The sequence below is a fragment of the Plectropomus leopardus genome, chromosome 21 (assembly GCF_008729295.1).
Source record: "Plectropomus leopardus isolate mb chromosome 21, YSFRI_Pleo_2.0, whole genome shotgun sequence".
Taxonomy (NCBI): Eukaryota; Metazoa; Chordata; class Actinopteri; order Perciformes; family Serranidae; genus Plectropomus; species Plectropomus leopardus.
In genome coordinates, this window is record NC_056483.1 from 19,716,511 (window position 1) to 19,735,526 (window position 19,016).

General features: G+C 43.2%; 1 protein-coding gene across 4 annotated transcripts in view; it reads left to right on the forward strand.

The window, feature by feature from the left end:
- Positions 1-19,016, forward strand: part of LOC121960465 (partitioning defective 3 homolog) — a 382,155-nt gene that overhangs the window by 261,935 nt on the left and 101,204 nt on the right. For all 4 annotated transcript variants that reach the window (XM_042510168.1, XM_042510170.1, XM_042510169.1 and 1 more), the window contains one exon: positions 17,203-17,331. In XM_042510168.1, the coding sequence (XP_042366102.1) occupies positions 17,203-17,331 (129 nt within the window). The remainder of the gene's footprint in view (positions 1-17,202; positions 17,332-19,016) is intronic.

The window sequence follows — 19,016 nt, forward strand, 5'->3', positions numbered from 1 at the left end:
GAGTGGAGAGATGCTTTCTATCCCTCAATCTTTATTATTCTTAGGCAGCGTGGAAGCGCGCTGGGAGCACAACAGTGTTGGGGGGCTTTGCACGAGTGTGTGTGTGTGTGTTTGCATGCCTAGAATATGGATACTATCCCCCNGCCCCTTCTCTTCAACCCCCCACCCACCCTCCATCACCCAAGGGACCTTGTATGCCTACTCCTCCCTCCAGATGCAGCCCCACTCAAGGCTACATGGAGAGATGCGGGAGAGAGGGGTGTGGAGTGGAAACGAAAGCCGGAGTGGAGAGATGCTTTCTATCCCTCAATCTTTATTATTCTTAGGCAGCGTGGAAGCGCGCTGGGAGCACAGGAGTGTTGGGGGGTTTTGCACGAGTGTGTGTGTGTGTGTTTGCATGCCTAGAATATGGATACTATGCCACGAAAGCATGATTACCTTGTGTAGCACGAGAGTAGGTAGTTAGCGTGTTCCTGAGCCACTCCGTGCTTTTATACCATATGATTCTTTCTGCTCGTGTGGGTGTGAACAGCTGATGGCGGGTAAGCCGGCTTGATCATTAGTGCGCCGACATGACACATGCATTAGCCTGGCTTTTTATACATACTCACGACCGAAGGCGTGCCTGACGAATCAACACACACTTTCTCAGTATAACGCAACCCTCTTCGCCTCCACCTTTCCCAGCGCACACACACATGCACACACAAAGGCTCACATATGCTTGTAGTATTATGCCACAGTTGATTTGGAGACAGCAATTAGCTGCCTCCACATGTGGGCCCTGACATCTGCTGAATGTAATCTGAGAGAAAATGATAATTGTTTTTCTTTTGCTCTGCCTCCCTCATCATAATGTCGTTGCTAAGGTAGTGGAGGCAAGCACAGGGCACATCATCAAGCCGGAGCTTGTACATGAGAATGACTGGCAGCTGGAGCGAGGTGAGGAATATGAGAAAGGCAGCAAACGATAATTACATGAAAGAAAATAATGTAACACATCATGGAGTGTGGATGGTGATACAAGAACAAACATCAGCTCGGCAAGGTGGTGAGTGATCAGGGAAGTTGCTTTTCTCATCTCCGAGCCGGCGAAGATTCACTGCCTTGAAGTGCCCGTGAGCAATATGACAATGTGATTTCCTGTCAGCTTTAGGGGCACTTCAGTGCTGCTGACCCTGACCTTTGACCTCCCAGCGGAGCGGGCTAAAGCAAAGTGAGCCACAGATTTCCCCTGTCAAAGATAAATATTTCAGTGAGAACTCTGGAGTGAACTTTGGCAGCTTTTGGCAGCTTTGCCAAGTGCAAAGTCATACCTCAATATCACCTTCAAACGCCTGCACAGCAAAAAGAAATATCATGTCACTGAGGGCACGATACAGAGCGGGGGTCAGCTTTTTCAACTTCTTGGAAAAAACATCTTTTCAGATAACTCTCCCTGTGCATCTTCAAAGCTGGTACAGGACTGGCTGGTGATGCCAGGACTTTAAAGAGGTCATTTTTTGGGGTTGAACTCCAAACTCCCTCATAAAAATGTCCTCTGAGTGTGACATCCCATTACTCTCCTGCCAATCACGTACCAAAGAGGCCCAGCAGGGGCCAAACAACAAACAACAACGTCCCCCGCTGAGAAGATTAGCGCCACTGTCACAGAGTGCAGTGACGGAGATGAAAACAGTAAAACAACAAAACTCTTCTGTACACCAGGTTAAGGCAAGTACATCTTTGTGTCTGGTGTCAAAAAATTGGATGTCACCGTCAATTTCTGGCGGGGCGAAACATTTAGACGTAGGGAGAGGCTGAGTGATAGGATTAAGGAGGGGGAGGAGAGCACACTCTGCGACAGTAGCCACCATGTAAGAATGAGAGATGGCCGTTTCAGACGTGGGGGTGCAGTGGGGGTGGGTCTGGCTGTCCGGCCGCACTTCCTCTGCTTGTGGCCACTCGATGCAAATGTGATTGGGCAGCACTGGGCCTCCATCAGACAGCCCTGAAGTAATTAGGTTTAGAATGATCACGCAGTGCTCCGAGATAGACCTTGAAGCATGGGGAGGATATGTGTGTCTGTGTGTGTGTGAGAAGAGGTGGTGTTGCACGATGGAGTTAATTGAATCTGAAATCTTGTCGGCCTGAAATGAGATACACCGGTGTCTCTCACGCTGGGTCTCAGGCAGAGGGCTGCAAACATGACTGAATTCATAAAGTGTGTTATTAAAGAGCTCAAATTAAGTGTAGCAGTGCACCCCTCTATACTCTACCAGGCCTGTGACTACTAATGATCCAACCCCAGTGGAATCACACCCAGATGGAAACCCAAGACTTCTCTTCTCTTCTCTTCTCTGCTCTTCTCTCTTGTCTTCTCTTCTCTTCCTCCAACATGTTCTTGCATTTCTTTACGCTTCAGCTACCTTCCTCACTTTACTCTCCCTCGTAACTCCATCCATCGTCTCTTCTTTCATCAACCTCGATGTTCCAAACAGAAACTGCCGGATGTTTCTTAACTTCCTGCCTCTCCGTTTGATATTTGTTTTTCACACTTTGAGACACTTTGATTCCACTTTGATGCTATTTTTTTCAGTTTGGCCCAGATAGCTTTGATCAATCAGAGAAAGGCTGTTTCAATGCGAGCCGACTCTCAGAGGGCAGGCGGATTTGAAAATAATGAGAAAACATTAAACATATGTACAAAAGATCTGAAAATGGCACAATACCGTTTTGTTTTTCTAAATAGCACAAATAAATCACTAATAACCCCTGTAATAAACCATATCAAATGTACATTTTGGTCTGAGGAGAGAAAAAAAAAAGTTTACATTGAATTAGAGATGCAAAGCATGCTTGATATTACAGAGACAGAGGTGAGAAATGCACATGGGAGAACCTATTTATTTCCTCCTATGTGCTATGCAAATGAAGGGGGCTGCCTGCTACAGTACGACTCATTGCTAGTCTGCTCACCCATCCTCCGCGCTTAGCATGTAATGAAATAGTGGCCTTTGGCTGAAATGACCTTTCCCATCCACTGAGTTCCCACCTGCTGATGTGTACGCACACCTGAACATGCAAGTGGGACGATGGGTAGAGAGAGAAACAATCACAGTGAATGCAAGGAAGATAAAACATGGAAAATTGCTTTGGAATTACAAAGGTAATATCAATCGATGTTGAATTACACTTCTGATTTCCATCAAAGGCAACCAATTAAAGCCAGGAACCGTATTCCTCTTGTTCTGTCAGCGTCTCGACATGTGTTCAGCATGTAAAGTGAAATTGTCTATTTTTTCCTCCTGCTTTTCCACCTCCGCCTCTCTCTCTCTCTCTCTCTCTCTCCCTCTCTCTCTCTCTCTCTCTCTCGCTTTCTCCTGCTCTGATCTTTTTTGCTGTCTTTGGTGAGGGTGTCAGAGAAATGGAGATCTTTTCATGGCTGGATCGGGATTTCATTCCTCCCCATGTTTGTCATGAAGGAATCTTAATTGGGCTCTTACTGCCATACCAAGATGTGTGAGCCTCCAGTCTGAGGCTTAGGGATGGGTTGAATGTAAGGCTGAGGGAGAGAGGAGGTATGTGATGATGGACTGAACAGTCCACAAGTGCAGATAAAGGCCAGCTGATATTTCCAGCTATAGATCCATGTGTCTGGTTCAGCCCCTAAATGAGTTTGGCTATTGGTCTGATGACGATTAACATCCTGGGGCAGCAGCCAATAATTAAAGGGTGTAGCCGGCAGATATCCGTTATCCGGACATGCAGGCCAAGACTTCCTATTCCATGTGTCGATTAATCTGTATAAGATATATGATGAATTTGAAACTGAAAATGAAAATAAGCTAATGAAAAGCTTAACTGTCATCAGATGATATCTGATGTGCCAACTCCTTCCACCCCTTATGCTCTCCACAAGACTGTTTACCTGCATGCAGCCAAAGCCCACTCAAATGTGACTGGTCAACTTGGACTACAAACGAAAATCAGAATTTGTCCAATTCCAAAATCTTGCACCACTGTCTATTCTTTAATGCAGATATCACAAATCACAATTTGCCTCAGAGGGCTTTACAGCACACGACATCTATCTGTCCTTAGACCGTCACAGCGACTAAGAAAAAAACAACAAAAAAATACGTGTAAGGGGGAAAAACCTGAGATGAGATGAACTGAGTGTCAACAACTGTATGTTCAGCCCACTATACATGGGAATTACAGGGGTGTAACAAGACATTGATTTGGGTCCACACATCAATTTGATGATTGACGATCAATTATTATTGATGTGAAAACTTTGACACGTCATCATTTTCCATCCAAACACACCCCTCTTAAAGATTCAAACTGTACTGGCGGCCTAGAAACAAGCAAGCGAGGATGTTTATTGATATTGTCTCTTATCGATCGCATTTTTTTGAATTGAACTGAATCAAAATTGTATCATAGCTGATTTTGTGATATCACCAAATATCGTATCGTTGTCCAAAGAATCGATATATTATGATGGAATTTGAGATTTACACTGCTGTTTTCACCAAACTTTAGTTGGAGTTTATTTGTCATGATCATGACCTTTTCCTAACCTCAGCCGCATTATAGTTGTCATGCGAAAAGTGAGAATTAAAAAAAAATCTTGTTATTGGACGTGAAAGACATAAAATATCATCTGAAGTTTGCTGAAATGCTAAACATTGACATTCCTGTCTGGTGCGAGTTGGTATTTCGTCTTAACCTTGGTAGTATTTCATTGATGTTTTGTAGTTTCTGTTTCATACCAGTGGTATTGTTACATTTCCCAAAATCCCCTCTGCTCCTTGAAACAAAGAGAATGTTTTCTTCTTTGATCAAAAGGTTTACTCTCTTGCTTTATCGTCTCAGTTTCATGTGTGTGAGTGATCTTTTCCAAAAACCCACCTCCTTCCAGTTTCCTTTGTGCTGTAAATTGGTACAGCAGCTATCCTACTCAGTGTCTGCAGCATCACATGTTATATGGGAGAGGCTGCAAATGGTCTTATTGATCTTGCTGTCTCATTTGTGTACAGTAATTGAGCTAAGGTTTTATAAATGATTTCATGAGCTGAAAAATGCTATGAGCAGCATGTTTGTTTTGACATACTTAGACATACTGTTTTTGTATTTTTTAATGTATTTTGCTTTAGAGAATCAGCAGAGGAGTGTCTGGGGTAATTTATTTAACCTCCTTTGTGATGTACAGTCCCTATCCCTGAGATTCCACTGGGTTCCTACCCTCTCTCATCTGTACTTTACTCACAATTACTGTCACTCCCCTCCCTCTTTCTTTCCATATATCCATCCGTATCCCTCTTCCATGCTCCTTCCCAGATGCCCTAGAGATTCATTGTGGCATTGACAGGAAGACCTCTTCCTTCTCCCTCTGAATGCTGGGAGGGATGTATATCACGGATCAGTGGATCCGCTCGGGCCGGTGTGTGTCCGTGCCTGTATTTCAAAGTCTGACGTTTACGAGACAGAAAACCTGCCTCACTTCTCCCCTCGCCTGTCCTTTAGGTGTACGTCTTGAAAATCGGGCATTTGAGCGTCGCAAAACACATCTGCCTCCAGACTCATCAACATGTAAATTAGTTGGGGAGGATTATCAAAACAGAGGAGAGGCCTGAACTTGATTTCACCTACTGTTTCAAAGTCATTTGAGGTTAAAGCCTCTGATCCCTGTGAGCCTCTGCACATCAGTGGTATTTTGTACAGCTATTCCAAAATTCAGCTTGCCTTTTTTTTACCTCCTCTGTGCAACACACTTCCACATCCACAATTGCGGTTGCCATCATTAAAAGAGCTGAGCAGACTTTGGATGCCGTGTTTGCTGAATGCTGAGTTTTTTGTGTTTGAGGCATGCAGCAGCAGCCTAGCTGAGGATACAGAGAGTGGCAGTGATCAAAATGGCCCATTAGGAATGCAGTGTGCCATACTGTATCTAGGTCACAGCCTGAGCCACCTACTGTAGCTCCTCCACTGAGAAACCACAGCGCTGTCCCCATCCACCGCTCCCCCTCAGTCCCATTCCTGCATCCCTGCCTGTGAGTGTGTGCAGGCTAGCTTGGTTAAGCAATAGCCCAATGTGTGTGTATGTTTATGAGCATGTGTGTGTCTGCTTATGCATAGGTCGTGGTTAGCAAAGGCATTTTTTCAAACTGATAATGTGTTTTGTCTGTTTGTGTATAAAGTGAGAAAAAGAAAGCGAGCAGGATGTGGAAAAAATAGTCAGCAGTTTAAATGACACAATATGACTTTGCCTGATCAGAATGTACACAAGCACACAGACAGACACACACACCCCAACACCTGAACTTCCCTCCGAGCCTCTCAAGTGTTTCTATGTAAATTGTCCTTCAGAAACTCCCTCCTCACTGCGCTCATACACTTTAACAAATGGATGTATGAATGTGTTTGGACTGTTTATTTGTGTTGTAATGAGAGGCTTTAATCAGGGGTGTCAGGGATTTGAAACGTTCCTCTGAGCGCGTGCAAAAACACCCCTCCCCTCCTTACAAACACACACTTACACACTCACACACATAACTCAGTGATTTATGTGAAACATTAAAGGCAATCATGTTGGGCTGGGCCTCGTCCTTTGTATTGCACAGGCTGTTTGAAATATGGAAAAGCCAAGCTGTCCCTTGATATACAGGCACACATGTATAGATAAACACACACGTGTGCACACACACAGATGCTTGTGTGTACCTGCTTTTGCTTAAATATGAATAATTGGCACACAGAGCAAACAGATGAATGCTTTTTTTTTATCTTCTAAACACACAAACCCACACACATGCAAGAAGTTTCAGTGGTAGACATTCAGACACTCCTTCCCACACACATATACACTCATTCAGTTCAACAGTTGCTTTGATACTGATAGTTGTTAGTTTAAAAGCAGAGAATATCCACAGCCATTCACTGTGATGTAGCTGTGTATGTGTTCATTCTGTCTGGTCTCTGTGGTTAGAAGAACATTTCTTAATAAGAACGGATTAACTCCGTTGTTGGAATTTGGGAAATCTACCATACCCTCCTCCACACAAACATTCACACACAATGGCAGAAACAAACATAGTAGAAGGACAATAAAAAATCTGTAGGATGGGATACCACCCCCCCAAAAAAGCCCTGCAGCTTTCTGTGACTGACCATCCTTCACAAACACACACACAAACACGCACACAAACACACACACACACACACACACACACACACACACACACACACACACACACATATATATATATATATATATATATATATATATATATATATAAATATTAGTTTAAAGAAATAGTTTGGATTTTTTTAAGCAGGACTGTATGGGGCACCTATCTAATGTTGGTGTATTACACACAGTAGATGTCAGTCAGCATGCCACGAGTTAGGAGAAACAGGATGGCGTATTGCCATGGGAGCTAAGAAATGCACTGCTGTGGATGGGGGTCAGTAATTTTCGCCACCTAAAAAAATCCCAACTAAAAAATTAGTATCAGTTTAAGCGTACGCTGTACTGAAAATGTTTTCATTTCTTCACCTCTACGTCAGACAGGCTGTTCCAAAGGACAAGCTGTCTACCAATTCAGTTCCCCAACTATGCTCTCATCAAAGCCAGACTCCATTGACAATAACTCTTATGTAATCTTGCTTTTATATAGGAGCTGCTGGTCTGCTGTTGCTTCAGTCAGTTAGTTAGTTTGTATTATTGTGTGTATTATTTTGACTTTTGTGAATCTGAACTAACACTTTAAAATGCCAAAGTCAAACAATATCACAAACAGAGGAACTGTTCAAGGTGGTGTTCTGTGGTAGAGTAGCAGCTCCTGTGTTCAGCAATGTTAAATTACTGGCTTTGAAGAGAGTGATCAAATGGTTTGATTTGCCAGCAGAACATTATGTTAGAGACGTTAAGTTAAAGTAGTAAAAATATTCTAAATATAGTGACACTTAAGGTCCATATACAGTGATAAGTTTGTCACACATCACAGCAAGATGTATTAAGCACCTGACCAAATTTTAATGACCAAAAAAATCACCAAGTCTGTAAAAGAAGGTTTTTATACTGCCACATTGTCAGGGGCGGGGTTATGCTGAGTATAGCTCCAGTGCATCATCGACTATGGTTTTAGGCCCACCCAAAAAATCTTAAAGGGGTCTTTGGGGTCTATCATCTTGTGTATGTAATATACTGTCTATAGATATGTACTCTGTACTTGAAAAAATCTGAATTTTCCCTTTAAGGGTTTACTTGTCTTACTACTCTGTCTACCTCTTAGTGGTGTTGATGGGAAGCTCTGTTTGTCTTTTGCTGCATGTCTCCTAACAGCTAGACCCACAGTGAAATGCACAGTAGTTGTTGATCAGATCATTGGACACACATACAAAAACATAAACAGAAAGTAAGACAGAAAGATACATTTTGAAAGAGAAGAGCGAAGAGGGGAATAAACAGATGCAGGAACACCCAACTGACAGAGCTGAGGAAATACCAGGAAATACTAACCGACACGGCAGGAAAAAAGATAAATTTAAAGCTAAAGAACAATATTCTAAAAGGGTGGTATAGCATCAATTTCAATGCATCTGTATTTCTGCCAGGAAATCTTCATTTCCATACAATAACCTCTTTATGGTAAACAGGTGGGGACAGGCGATATCGGTTGAGAAAAATACTGTCATTTAAATACAATGATGCGAGATGGCATACAATTCATATACCTGTAAATTGTTTTTCTTTTTCATTATTTTGCTGCGACCGTGTAGAGCGTCACTGAAACGGAACATCCTTCAATGTGACGGTGTCCTCTTTGCTCAGCTGGGAGACCCTAAGAGGCGTAGAAGTATCTAGTGAGAATCATTTTTCCTGCGTCTCGCCCGTGGCGCTGTCCCCCTACTGGGGCTAGGCCTGATGTCATGAATAAATGCATGTCATGCCACCACGGTGCGGGACATGCCGCTTTCCCACCCGGTATGAACCATTTCGACTCCCACCTCCCACCCCCCACCCCACGTCTCCCCACTGTTTTCACACCATCACTGGAAGAATTAGGCCTTTCTTCCCTCTAGAGCTGCAGCCAATCAACAGCCACCTCCCCCAGCTTTACTCAGGAGGAAATCGATTGGTTCAGTGCGCGCCAGCCCTTGTCCAATGAGGTGAAAGCGCACAGATGTCATATCTCGCTGTGACCTGTAAGAGGCAGAGTCTCTCTGAAAGGCAGGGGAATGTGCAACTGCATTAAGGGTTGTGTTACATTGAAGGCACATTCCATATCATGAACCCCAAGACGGTGTGGAGCCAAAGGGGTGCTAGTTTATCTCAGCCTTTTATTGATGAATCTCAGGTTGCAGTCTCCCTCCATAAACTCGTAAGGAAAAAGCCTTTCAGAGGATGCATCAAATTGTAGATTCTAATTTAAAAGAGGTCTGGCTGAGCAGAGGAAAGCGCTGACTGACATAACAGGTTGCGGATAATGAGTTCCACGGGGAGGGAGATAATCGGCTGGCAGTGGCTTGAGGCTGGATGAACGACGGGAGAACATCCTCCCATACCTCTCTGGGGTTGGTGTCCCTGGAAACCAGTGGTGGGGACATTACGCCGAGGCCACTCGACGATAACGAATGCCCCTTTAATGCCTGTAAACGATCGCTGGGTCACAGTGTGATTCCCGGGGAAGGGAAAAAAAACAACCTCTCTCTGCCTTTTTCTTTCTCTGACTGTCTTATTGGATTTTTTTTACAAGGCATCTGTGTGTCTCACCCCAGGTAGAGAGTGTTTACTCACCACAGCTGCAGCAACACTTAGCCAGCGAGAAGGACAGACAAATCCGACAGCCTCGCCTTCCTAACAAGGCACTATTAAAATTACATGCCACTGTCAGGGTTTTGCCCTAGGTGAAGCACTGTGTAGAAGTCATGCACTGCCCCATATTGACATGCCCTTGCAATGGACAGGGACAGGAGAAGACAGAAAAAGAGGAATGTTTGTTTGTGTGCGAGTATTTGTGCTGGTCCTAACTTTCTGCTGTGTACTTTTGCCATCAATAAGATGATAATAATGTCTTTTGATTCTATTCTGAGAGAAAAAAATGTATTTTTTTATGGTGCTTTATAGATTATAACCATGAAATGCAGTGGGTGGAGGCATAGTTATTTATTTTCTTCCTGCGACAAATACAGATTCGGGGGATGGGGGCTCAGACACCACATCAGACGTCTGTGGGGGACTTCGCCCTGGGAGATTTGGATTAACTTTCAGGTTGGCCGAGCAGAAACCATAATGATTCTCTCTGTCTGCCCTTGAAATTATCTTCTCATCACTTACTCAAATTGATAGATGCAGTCACTTTTTTCCTTTCTGGCTCACCTGTTCCATTTGCAGATTTGACTAATGCCAAAAGATTTAACACCTCGTCTGTGTGGTGGAACCAGCTGGTCCATCACATCCCTGCATTCACTGTGAAAATCTCACATTTTAGGAGAAGGAACAGACAGCTATTTCTGCTGTCCTCTCTCCCCGAGTCAGCAACTTCCTGTGAGCAAACCACAAATTCCCCACAGAATATGTCAAAACAGATCAGCTTCTCTCAAATCTACTCCCCAGATTAAATGATTGTAACAATCAAACTGGCTTTGAGGCTTTGCATAATTTACTTTTCCTCCCTCTTTGGAAATTCTGTCTTTGACTTTTTACTCCTCTGTTGTGCTGCAGCCTTGAAGTATTATTACCCTGCAAATCGATAAAGATGATGTATGAGGCATCCACTGCTAGTGGTATAAACCCTTCTGTTTTCTGTGATATATGAGGATGTATCATTTTGAATGGAGTACCTATTTACTGACTTCTTTTATAGTCAAAGCAGACACAACAAAACCAGTTACTCAGTAATACGCCAAATGTGCAACAGCGTTTGAAAACATTTGATTTTAGAATATGCTGTCGGCGGTTGTCTGGACACTTTGATTGAACACTTCAATTTTACCCTCAATGTTTATCGCATCAGTGGCAGTCATAACATTAGCAAAGCATATATTATATATGATTGACGCATGTTACATTGCATATCACTCAAATGAGGCTTGATGGCCAATCAGACATTAACAGTGATGAATAGCACAGAGCAGCTCGAGCTCTGAATGCAGCTTGAATCTTATAAATATTCCCCACATCTCTCTGGATTCTGTGTGCGTACCACTACCCTGCTGATCGGATCTGCATCATCTCACTCAGCTGTTGCGTTTGTGCTCATCGTAACTGGATGTCTCTCCACCCGGTTCAGGTGGTTTTGCGATCTACAGCTTCTCCTCGCCGTTGTTCTTTGTCTTTTCACGGCCCTTTCGCATTTGTGTAATTCATCAGTCTTACCTGCTGCTCGCCACAGTGAGATAGATGCTTAGGAACGGATCATTAAACAGTTCTGGTCTGATGGACTGAAGCAGAAAAATAAGATCGGGGCTTTATGAGGATGTAAATTGCATATCATTGTTTACCTGGCTTTAATGGAGATGTGAGGTCCAGCTGTTAGTCGAATAGCGACCATCACAAGTCATGTCAAATAGAGCTGACAGACGGAATTCAAAGATCCATTTTTTAATTTTTGGGGGAGGAAAAACTTGTAAGTAAAGGTAATCTGTTACTCTGCTGTTCCCCAAATCAAAAATCATTGTCTGTGCTCATTTCGAATAGCAGTTTATCTAAAAAATGGAAAGTAATGTTAACAAGGAACTCCAGCATTTTTCAAGCTAGACCATATTGTCCCGTGTTTTTGTGTCCAAGTGACTCACTGGAACAACAGTTTTATGAAGTTGGTCCAGCATTCAGACAGAGTGGTGCAGGCAGCAGCGGTGAAATAGGCTGCTTGGAAAGGAATGTGCCATCAATTTATTTCCGTTCACATTGCTTGTTTTTGCCACTGACAGGCTCAGTTTGTTTTTATGAGCTTCTTTCAACATAATGGACAGGACCCTACAGAGAAATGAAACTTTTTTCTGTTCCTTTTGCTTGTTCTGTTTTGTTTTGTGTCCAAGTCTCACTAATGAGATGTCTCATCCTGAAATCTCACAGAGATGACTTGTTGCAGGAAGAAAACTGTGAACAAGCAAGTGAGAGTTGGAGAGAGGAGTGCCAGTGGTAGTTTGTTGTGTACAGAGAGAATGTCTTACTCCTGTCTGAAATATTTTTAATGTCATAGGTTAATTTTTAGCTGATTTCGACAATATGGAAAGGCTGTGCGATATCCGGAGACCGGTGTTCGGAACTATGTGAACTTAGAGTGTAGTCTGAGTCATTATAAAGTACGTCATCACCATGTTTCTTCTCTTAAACCTAACCAGTAATCTTACAAACCTTACAAAACTGCCTAACTTTACGTTAATGACAAAACTTTCCTTACAGGACTTAACGTCATCCATAGGGTGCTATTTCATAGGATATCTTAGGAACCGTTGTAGGAGGATATATTGCCTAATAAACAACAATCTGAGCTTGTTCATGGCAAAAACAAGCACTTTCAGTGAACAAAAATTAAAGTGGACTGACCTGCCAATTGTGGTAACATTGCCACCTGTTTCACTGCTGCCTGCTGCAGCATTCTCGCTCAATACTGGACCAATTTCAAGAATTGTTCCCATTGTTCCCATTTGTCACTTAGACACAAAAACACAAGAATATAGAGTCCGGCTGAAGAAGACTTAAGTTACCCTGTAATAATGTCATCAAGATTCCCAGGTTGTAACGATACTGCAGTGCAGCCACATGCTGAGAAACTGGTCAGACTTTTGGGCCAGAATAAGTTTTCTTTCCTGAACTGCAAGTGTACTGTAGTTACTCCATTGTCATTCTACCCATGAGTTGCGGCTGCCAATCAATATCTTATTATCAAGCCTCATCAACCTCACTTTCAATACAGCTATCTTGATGCCAGCACCAATTAATGCCAAGGTGCCAATACTGGCTCAAGAGTTTTTCAGAAACGGCCAAGTTTCTCCCTCCACCCTGATACTGATTAACTCCAAGCCATTACTGTTTTTTAATGGATTCCCTTCGTTTCTCAAATGAGACACTTATCATCCAGCGGCAGGTATGAAAGTCAATACAGTTTGCAGATTCATACACGCACATGGTACCAGAGATTTCTGTATTTTCCTGCTGAGAAAATGTTGAGTCTAGAAATATTACATTGGGGTTTGTGCGTCAGCGGAGGTTTGGTGACTAATCCTGTGTTCCACCACGGTCCCCACTGGCAGGGCTCAAGCTGTTCAAGTGAAGGGCAGAGCCATGTTGCGAACCAGCAAGTGTCCCGATAGCCCTCTAATAGCTCTGGTAGTATCGTCCCTTTCCTCCGCCTCCGCTTTGATGTGGGCCCTCCTTCTCAGCCCACCGGCGATGAGGGAATAGCCTTTCATATGGGAGCTGCTGCACGCCCAAGGTTCTGCTCAATCTAATCCGCCAATATGTTTCACTATGACAAATCCTTCACTGTATTGATGTTGATCCAGAAGAAGAAGAAAAAAAAGTTGAGGGCAGAAGTTCGTCTCCCCTAAGGTTATTTTATGTTTTTTAAGGGGGTTGGAGCAAGAAGAGACTTAGAAAAAAAATTGGACGAGGAAAAGAGGAAGGTGAATTTTCCTGAGGAAGTTAATGAAAGTCCTTGAAGTGAGGCAAGGGAAGCTGTCACCTGCCGTGGTGATAGATAGCAGGCTCACGATTATTAGCATTCCCTGCCCCAGCCCAGAGTTTTATGCCTTACTAGAGCCATTTGTTGATTAATTAATCAAGTAATGTATGCTATCTGTGCTACAAAAGCACCCACATATCGCTCCCGTGGCCTCTCCTGGGCTCTCTGCACAACCACAGACCCGAATCTCCCACCAGACCACAGCACATTCCAAAAATTACTACTCTAAACCAGCCAATACCAAGAGAAACCATTTGCACAAAGGTACCGGCTGCTTTTAATGTAAAGTAGAATAATAAACATCCGTGAGGGAAACAGTCTCCCATTTCATGAATATATTCCCTTCCACTGGCCCGAAGTCAACCTTGTCTGATGTAATTTTTTTCGGCTTTCAGAGAAAGTTTTCAAACTGTCAAATAAAGCTCAGCTATGAGGAAGGTAAAAATAAACTGGGATAGAAGCACGGTGGGGCTGCGGGGACTGTACAGCTTAATGCTCTCTCATGTTCCTCTGCCTGAAATTGAACAGGACTGCTCAAACAAAGCCCAAGTGGAACATCATAATCAATGTCTGTTTGTGCAATGCAGGAACACCCAGTTAGGTTATGTAATATAAACAGTCAATAAGAATCCAGTCCTTTTCTGTGATTATATTTATTGAATTTCTGCTCACGTCTCACATACCCTCATGCCCACATGCTTTGTGTTATTGTTCTGTCTTTGCAATCATCAAATTTGTTCAGATAAGGGAAACAGTTTCTAACAACATGACAATCATAGAACATAGTCTTTGCAGCACTTAATGTTTTATTTCAGTTGAGATTTAAATTTTCATATTTAAATACCAGTAGCATCTGACAGGAACAGCTTTAAACAAAACAAATAATTATCAGTGGTAAGTTAGAAACACTGAATGCAATAACAGTAATTCAATGTTTAAACAGGTTTATTTTTTTAGTTTTTCAGTTTCTGTCTGTTTTTCACTCTTCCCAATTTCAAAACATTTTCTGCAAGCACCTAGATATATCTGTCTCTTCTTTATATACCTTTTCTTTCGATCTTTCCCAGACATTCTTTCATAGCAGTTGTAAACAACTGCCAATTATCTTGTTTTTAAAAATGTACAGTGTTAACACTATCACAAAAAATATTTTTTTTTTGTGTAGCCTTGGTATGATTTCCCTCACGCTGACCACATATCCTCCAGCACTTGTTGAATGGATAGTTGAATGAGTTTCACTTGGTATCAAATGAAATTAAGTTTTTCCATCAGAATTCTTTTCAGACCTGTCAGTTCCACTGACATTCAAGGCCTAAAATTAGCACGCACCAAAATGAGGTTAATTGTTGTCACTGGCATTTAAAATCATCAGGCCATCCTTCAGGGAAATCACGCAACAGTGAGAAAAGTTTAGAAAGGTAACATTATTGGAATGAGCCACACATTTGAAAAGTCACTTGCAGCTACTAAATAAAAGCAACGCTACTGGCTGTAAAACTTTATTTGTTTTGATTGTCAGTGAAAATTCACAGAATACTGATCAATGCTCATTAATAAAAAGTCTCATACACATACATACACACCCACTTGTTAGTGTATTCTCCCTTAGCTGATGTAAGAATTTCATCTGATGGAACATCAGTGTGGTGGAGAGAGAGAAAGAGAGAGATGGTAGATGTGTTCAGAGCAGACAGCTGTTGATGATCACAGCAGAGGAGAAATTAACAGTAGCGTTGTCAAGTTATTGATCGTATAGTTCTGCATGTAGGTGGTCACATTCATATACATGTATGCCCATAATGTGTTCAGTAAACTATGAACCACTCTCACCCATTTAAAACAAAAAACATCTCTTTATCTGCTGAAATCTTATAAACATTACATTCAAACATTCACATAAACATGCTGGAAAAATTTTAGTTGGTTTTATCTGGTGTTAGATGGTCCTGACCCAGTCGTTGCTGGTCTTTGATTGTTTTGCTGGTTGGGCCACTAGCCAGACATGCTGATGTGACCAGCCTATTAAGCTGTGCATTTATTTATTTATTTTTATGCCTATCCCACGACAGAAGACTTGACTGATTTTTGCACTTTGCTTTTCATACTTCCCCCTCATGACACTTTTATTTTTCTGTACTGAAGGACATTGATTTCACAGGAACTTCAGTGAAAAAAAAACAGCTAGAGTGACCATCACAAGCTGGTATGACCAGCTAAACCATCAAAAATTATGCAAAAAAAACCTCAAAATGGTTAAACAAGCTGATCAACCAGCATAACCATCTTAAACTGGGGATTTAATTAGGCTTTTCATGCCCATAAAGATTGAGAACCAGACACTGTGGGTTAAAATAGACACAGATATGTGCAGCATTTGGTGCACAGATGTGCTTCAATCTCCATGTGTAAAATGACCATCATATGCACTTCCTGGATATCTGTCTGTAATACTTCCTTTTTCTGTATCCTGCTGTTTGCACTTCCTGCACAGCTGGCACCATTGTGGAGCAGCAGGAAATGACATCATACTTTCACAACATTGCCCTTCCTGCTCTGTCTCATCAGAGAGTTTCTCTCTAAATTCTGTGCACATGTATAAAGTTGACAGCTGCTCTGAGTGCTATCCACAAGCACGTTGTTGTGAGTCGTAAAAGTCTCAGCCAGTGGAGTCAGATAATAGAGTCGTCCATATATATTGTGTGTGTTTGTGAGTGTGCAGCCCTGTAAATGTACTGTACTCCCTGTCAACTGCATGCCTCCCTTTCTTTTTTCCATCCCTCATCATTTTCTCACACCCCTCACTCAGCCTGAGCCTCCAGTCATTTATTCGCCCAGCACCGAGCTCGGCCGACCTGAGGAATTTACGATCATCGGCTTGGCTTATTCTCACCTCGCTGTAAAGCTGTAACGGATTTACCGCCACCGGTGTGTCACCCTCCGTCATTAAAATGTAGAAGTTTGCGACGCTGCCTAGAAAGTTACAAATGATGCCAGCGAGCTCGGCCGTTCCCTCCACTTACAGTTTGCAGGTAGTTTGTTCCCTCCTCGCTCAAAACTGAATCATGAGCTGTCACCACTCCCATCACTCTAAGTAAACTCTACAGCTCAGGGAGGAAACGGGGAGTTCATCCTCTCCTTTTAAAAGGTTTTTTTTCCCCACTTTTCAGACTTACTCTTAACACCGCCACTGAATCTTTTCTGCTGTCCTGGATGGAGACTTGGCAGGGAGGGAATTCACTGCGTTGAGTTATCTTTTGATACGGCATGATGCATTTTGATTGCATTTATATGAAAAAGGCCAAGTTGTTCTTTCAATAACGAATGGGTGCCCGGGGAGCTGTCTCCCCAGCAAAGCCCGACCTGAAGATTTTGACAGTTTGACACTTTAATTTCCTACTGAGTATTTCACCTGAATTTCCCGGACAAAGAAGAGACATGCTGCTGTAAAATAAATGTCCACTGGAAATTATTAGAGTCTGGGCCTCAAATTAAATCCTCTCTGCCCTTCTCTTTTACTCAGGTTTGGAAAGCACCGGAAAGATGAGCGGCCGGGAGACAGAATGGAGAGGAAGGGCTCCAGTAAATCTAAAGCCCAGGACATGCAGGCGTCAGAGGAGGAGACCTTGCGAATGAGGCTGGAACAAGAGAGGTGAGTGCTCAGACTTGGCTCGCTAAAAGCTCCAAACAATTAAGTCCCAGCTGAACAAAGAAAAAACACTGCTGACCATAAAATTAGCAAACTACCTAATTAGCAAAATGGCGAAGCGGAGTCTGGGGAAATTCTGGGAAAGTACTCAGATGTCAATTTGTGAAATGTCCCTTTCTTTTATATCAGTACATTAAATAGATCATTTATGGATTGTTGGTGCCTCTGCCATTCAGAGGCACTGACCTCTTAATGGTGCTCGTAGGCCCCTGTGGATTTGGCGTGATTGAATGGTGCTCATTATAATAGCGAAATCGATGTAGCTCTGCATTCGTCTTCTCCCGCAGCTCGCCCAGGTTGTTAATCGCTCAAGAATGTTGCTTTTAACCCGCCCCTCTTGGCTCTGTGTCCTCTGGTGTTTTGTGGACATCAGAAGCGTCCGGGAGGATAAGGCGAGGCGTCGGTTTTTGCCACGTACGCCTCATCCCTCACAGACAAGCCCCATTTAATTCTCTCCAGCGGGAAAGACAATACTGGTGGCAGGGTGAATGAAAAGACAGCTTGCTGCCTCCATTGTTCTCCAGCAGCCAAATGAACTCAGCAATCAAAGTGCCGTCGGTAATGACAGCTAATTGAATAGAAACAATAGGGCTTGATACCGCTCCCTCTTACGGCGAAAGCAAAGAAGGATGGATGGCTGTCGAAAATGCACGGAGCCACAAACACAAACACATGAAAAAAGCTCACAAAGGCCTTCTTCCTCGCTGAATGGAACATCTGGAGGCCTTGCTCAAAAAGCTGTAGCACATTTCTTTTTGGTATTCAGCTATGACTTGCAGTGATGGTCCTCTCCACCGAGGGTGCGAACACCTCTGGCCGAGGGCCCAACACATTTCCCTCAGCGCACCCTGGAGACCAGCGGGCCTGGCTCTCTATCCACATCCGTCCTCTTTGAGAAGCTCCCAAACAACTGCCACGCTAAGCAGCAGAATCGACACAGGCACACAGCGGGCACGAGATATGTAGAGTACATGCCGTCCCCACAAACACATACACACTATTTAAATCCCACTTCTTTTCTCTCACCGCTGTCACCCAGTTTCTTTGTCTGCTACTTTGTCTTGCAGCACGTTCTCATTCCCTGTCTTGTTTGTGTCCGTTCTGCATGTGTGAGCTCCGGTCCCAGCTCCCCGTGCAGGAGGGCAACCTAATTCTTTCCTTTTGTACCTGTTCCCAAATCCCATCACTCAGCCATGCCAGGATTGTCCCTCGGTTAATGGAAAGGGAATCCTGAGGGAAATCGCGGTGGGTAATAATAAACCAACCTGCCATGAAGACAAGTCGATATTCAAAGCATTAGGGTTCAGCAGGACGACAGCTCAGAAATCCATTACTTCTTGTATTTTTTGGTAGCGCTACTGTATTACACTCCCGAGGTGCTACATTTGATTGTCTTAGCTCTCTGCTTAAGGCTGATTGATTACAACGCTGCCACTGCGACAGGACCATTTCAGAGTGCTTTTATGAAATTATGGATCGGACCGCAACGGGCTTCCGACGCTGGCAATCGTCAGCCAGCACAGTGTGTCAGCACGACCCCGGGATGGGCCGCAGCCAAACTCCCGGCTCGGCTGACATTAGCGATCATTAATTCAAGCAGACGGTTTTGACAGGGGCTTTTAGTGATT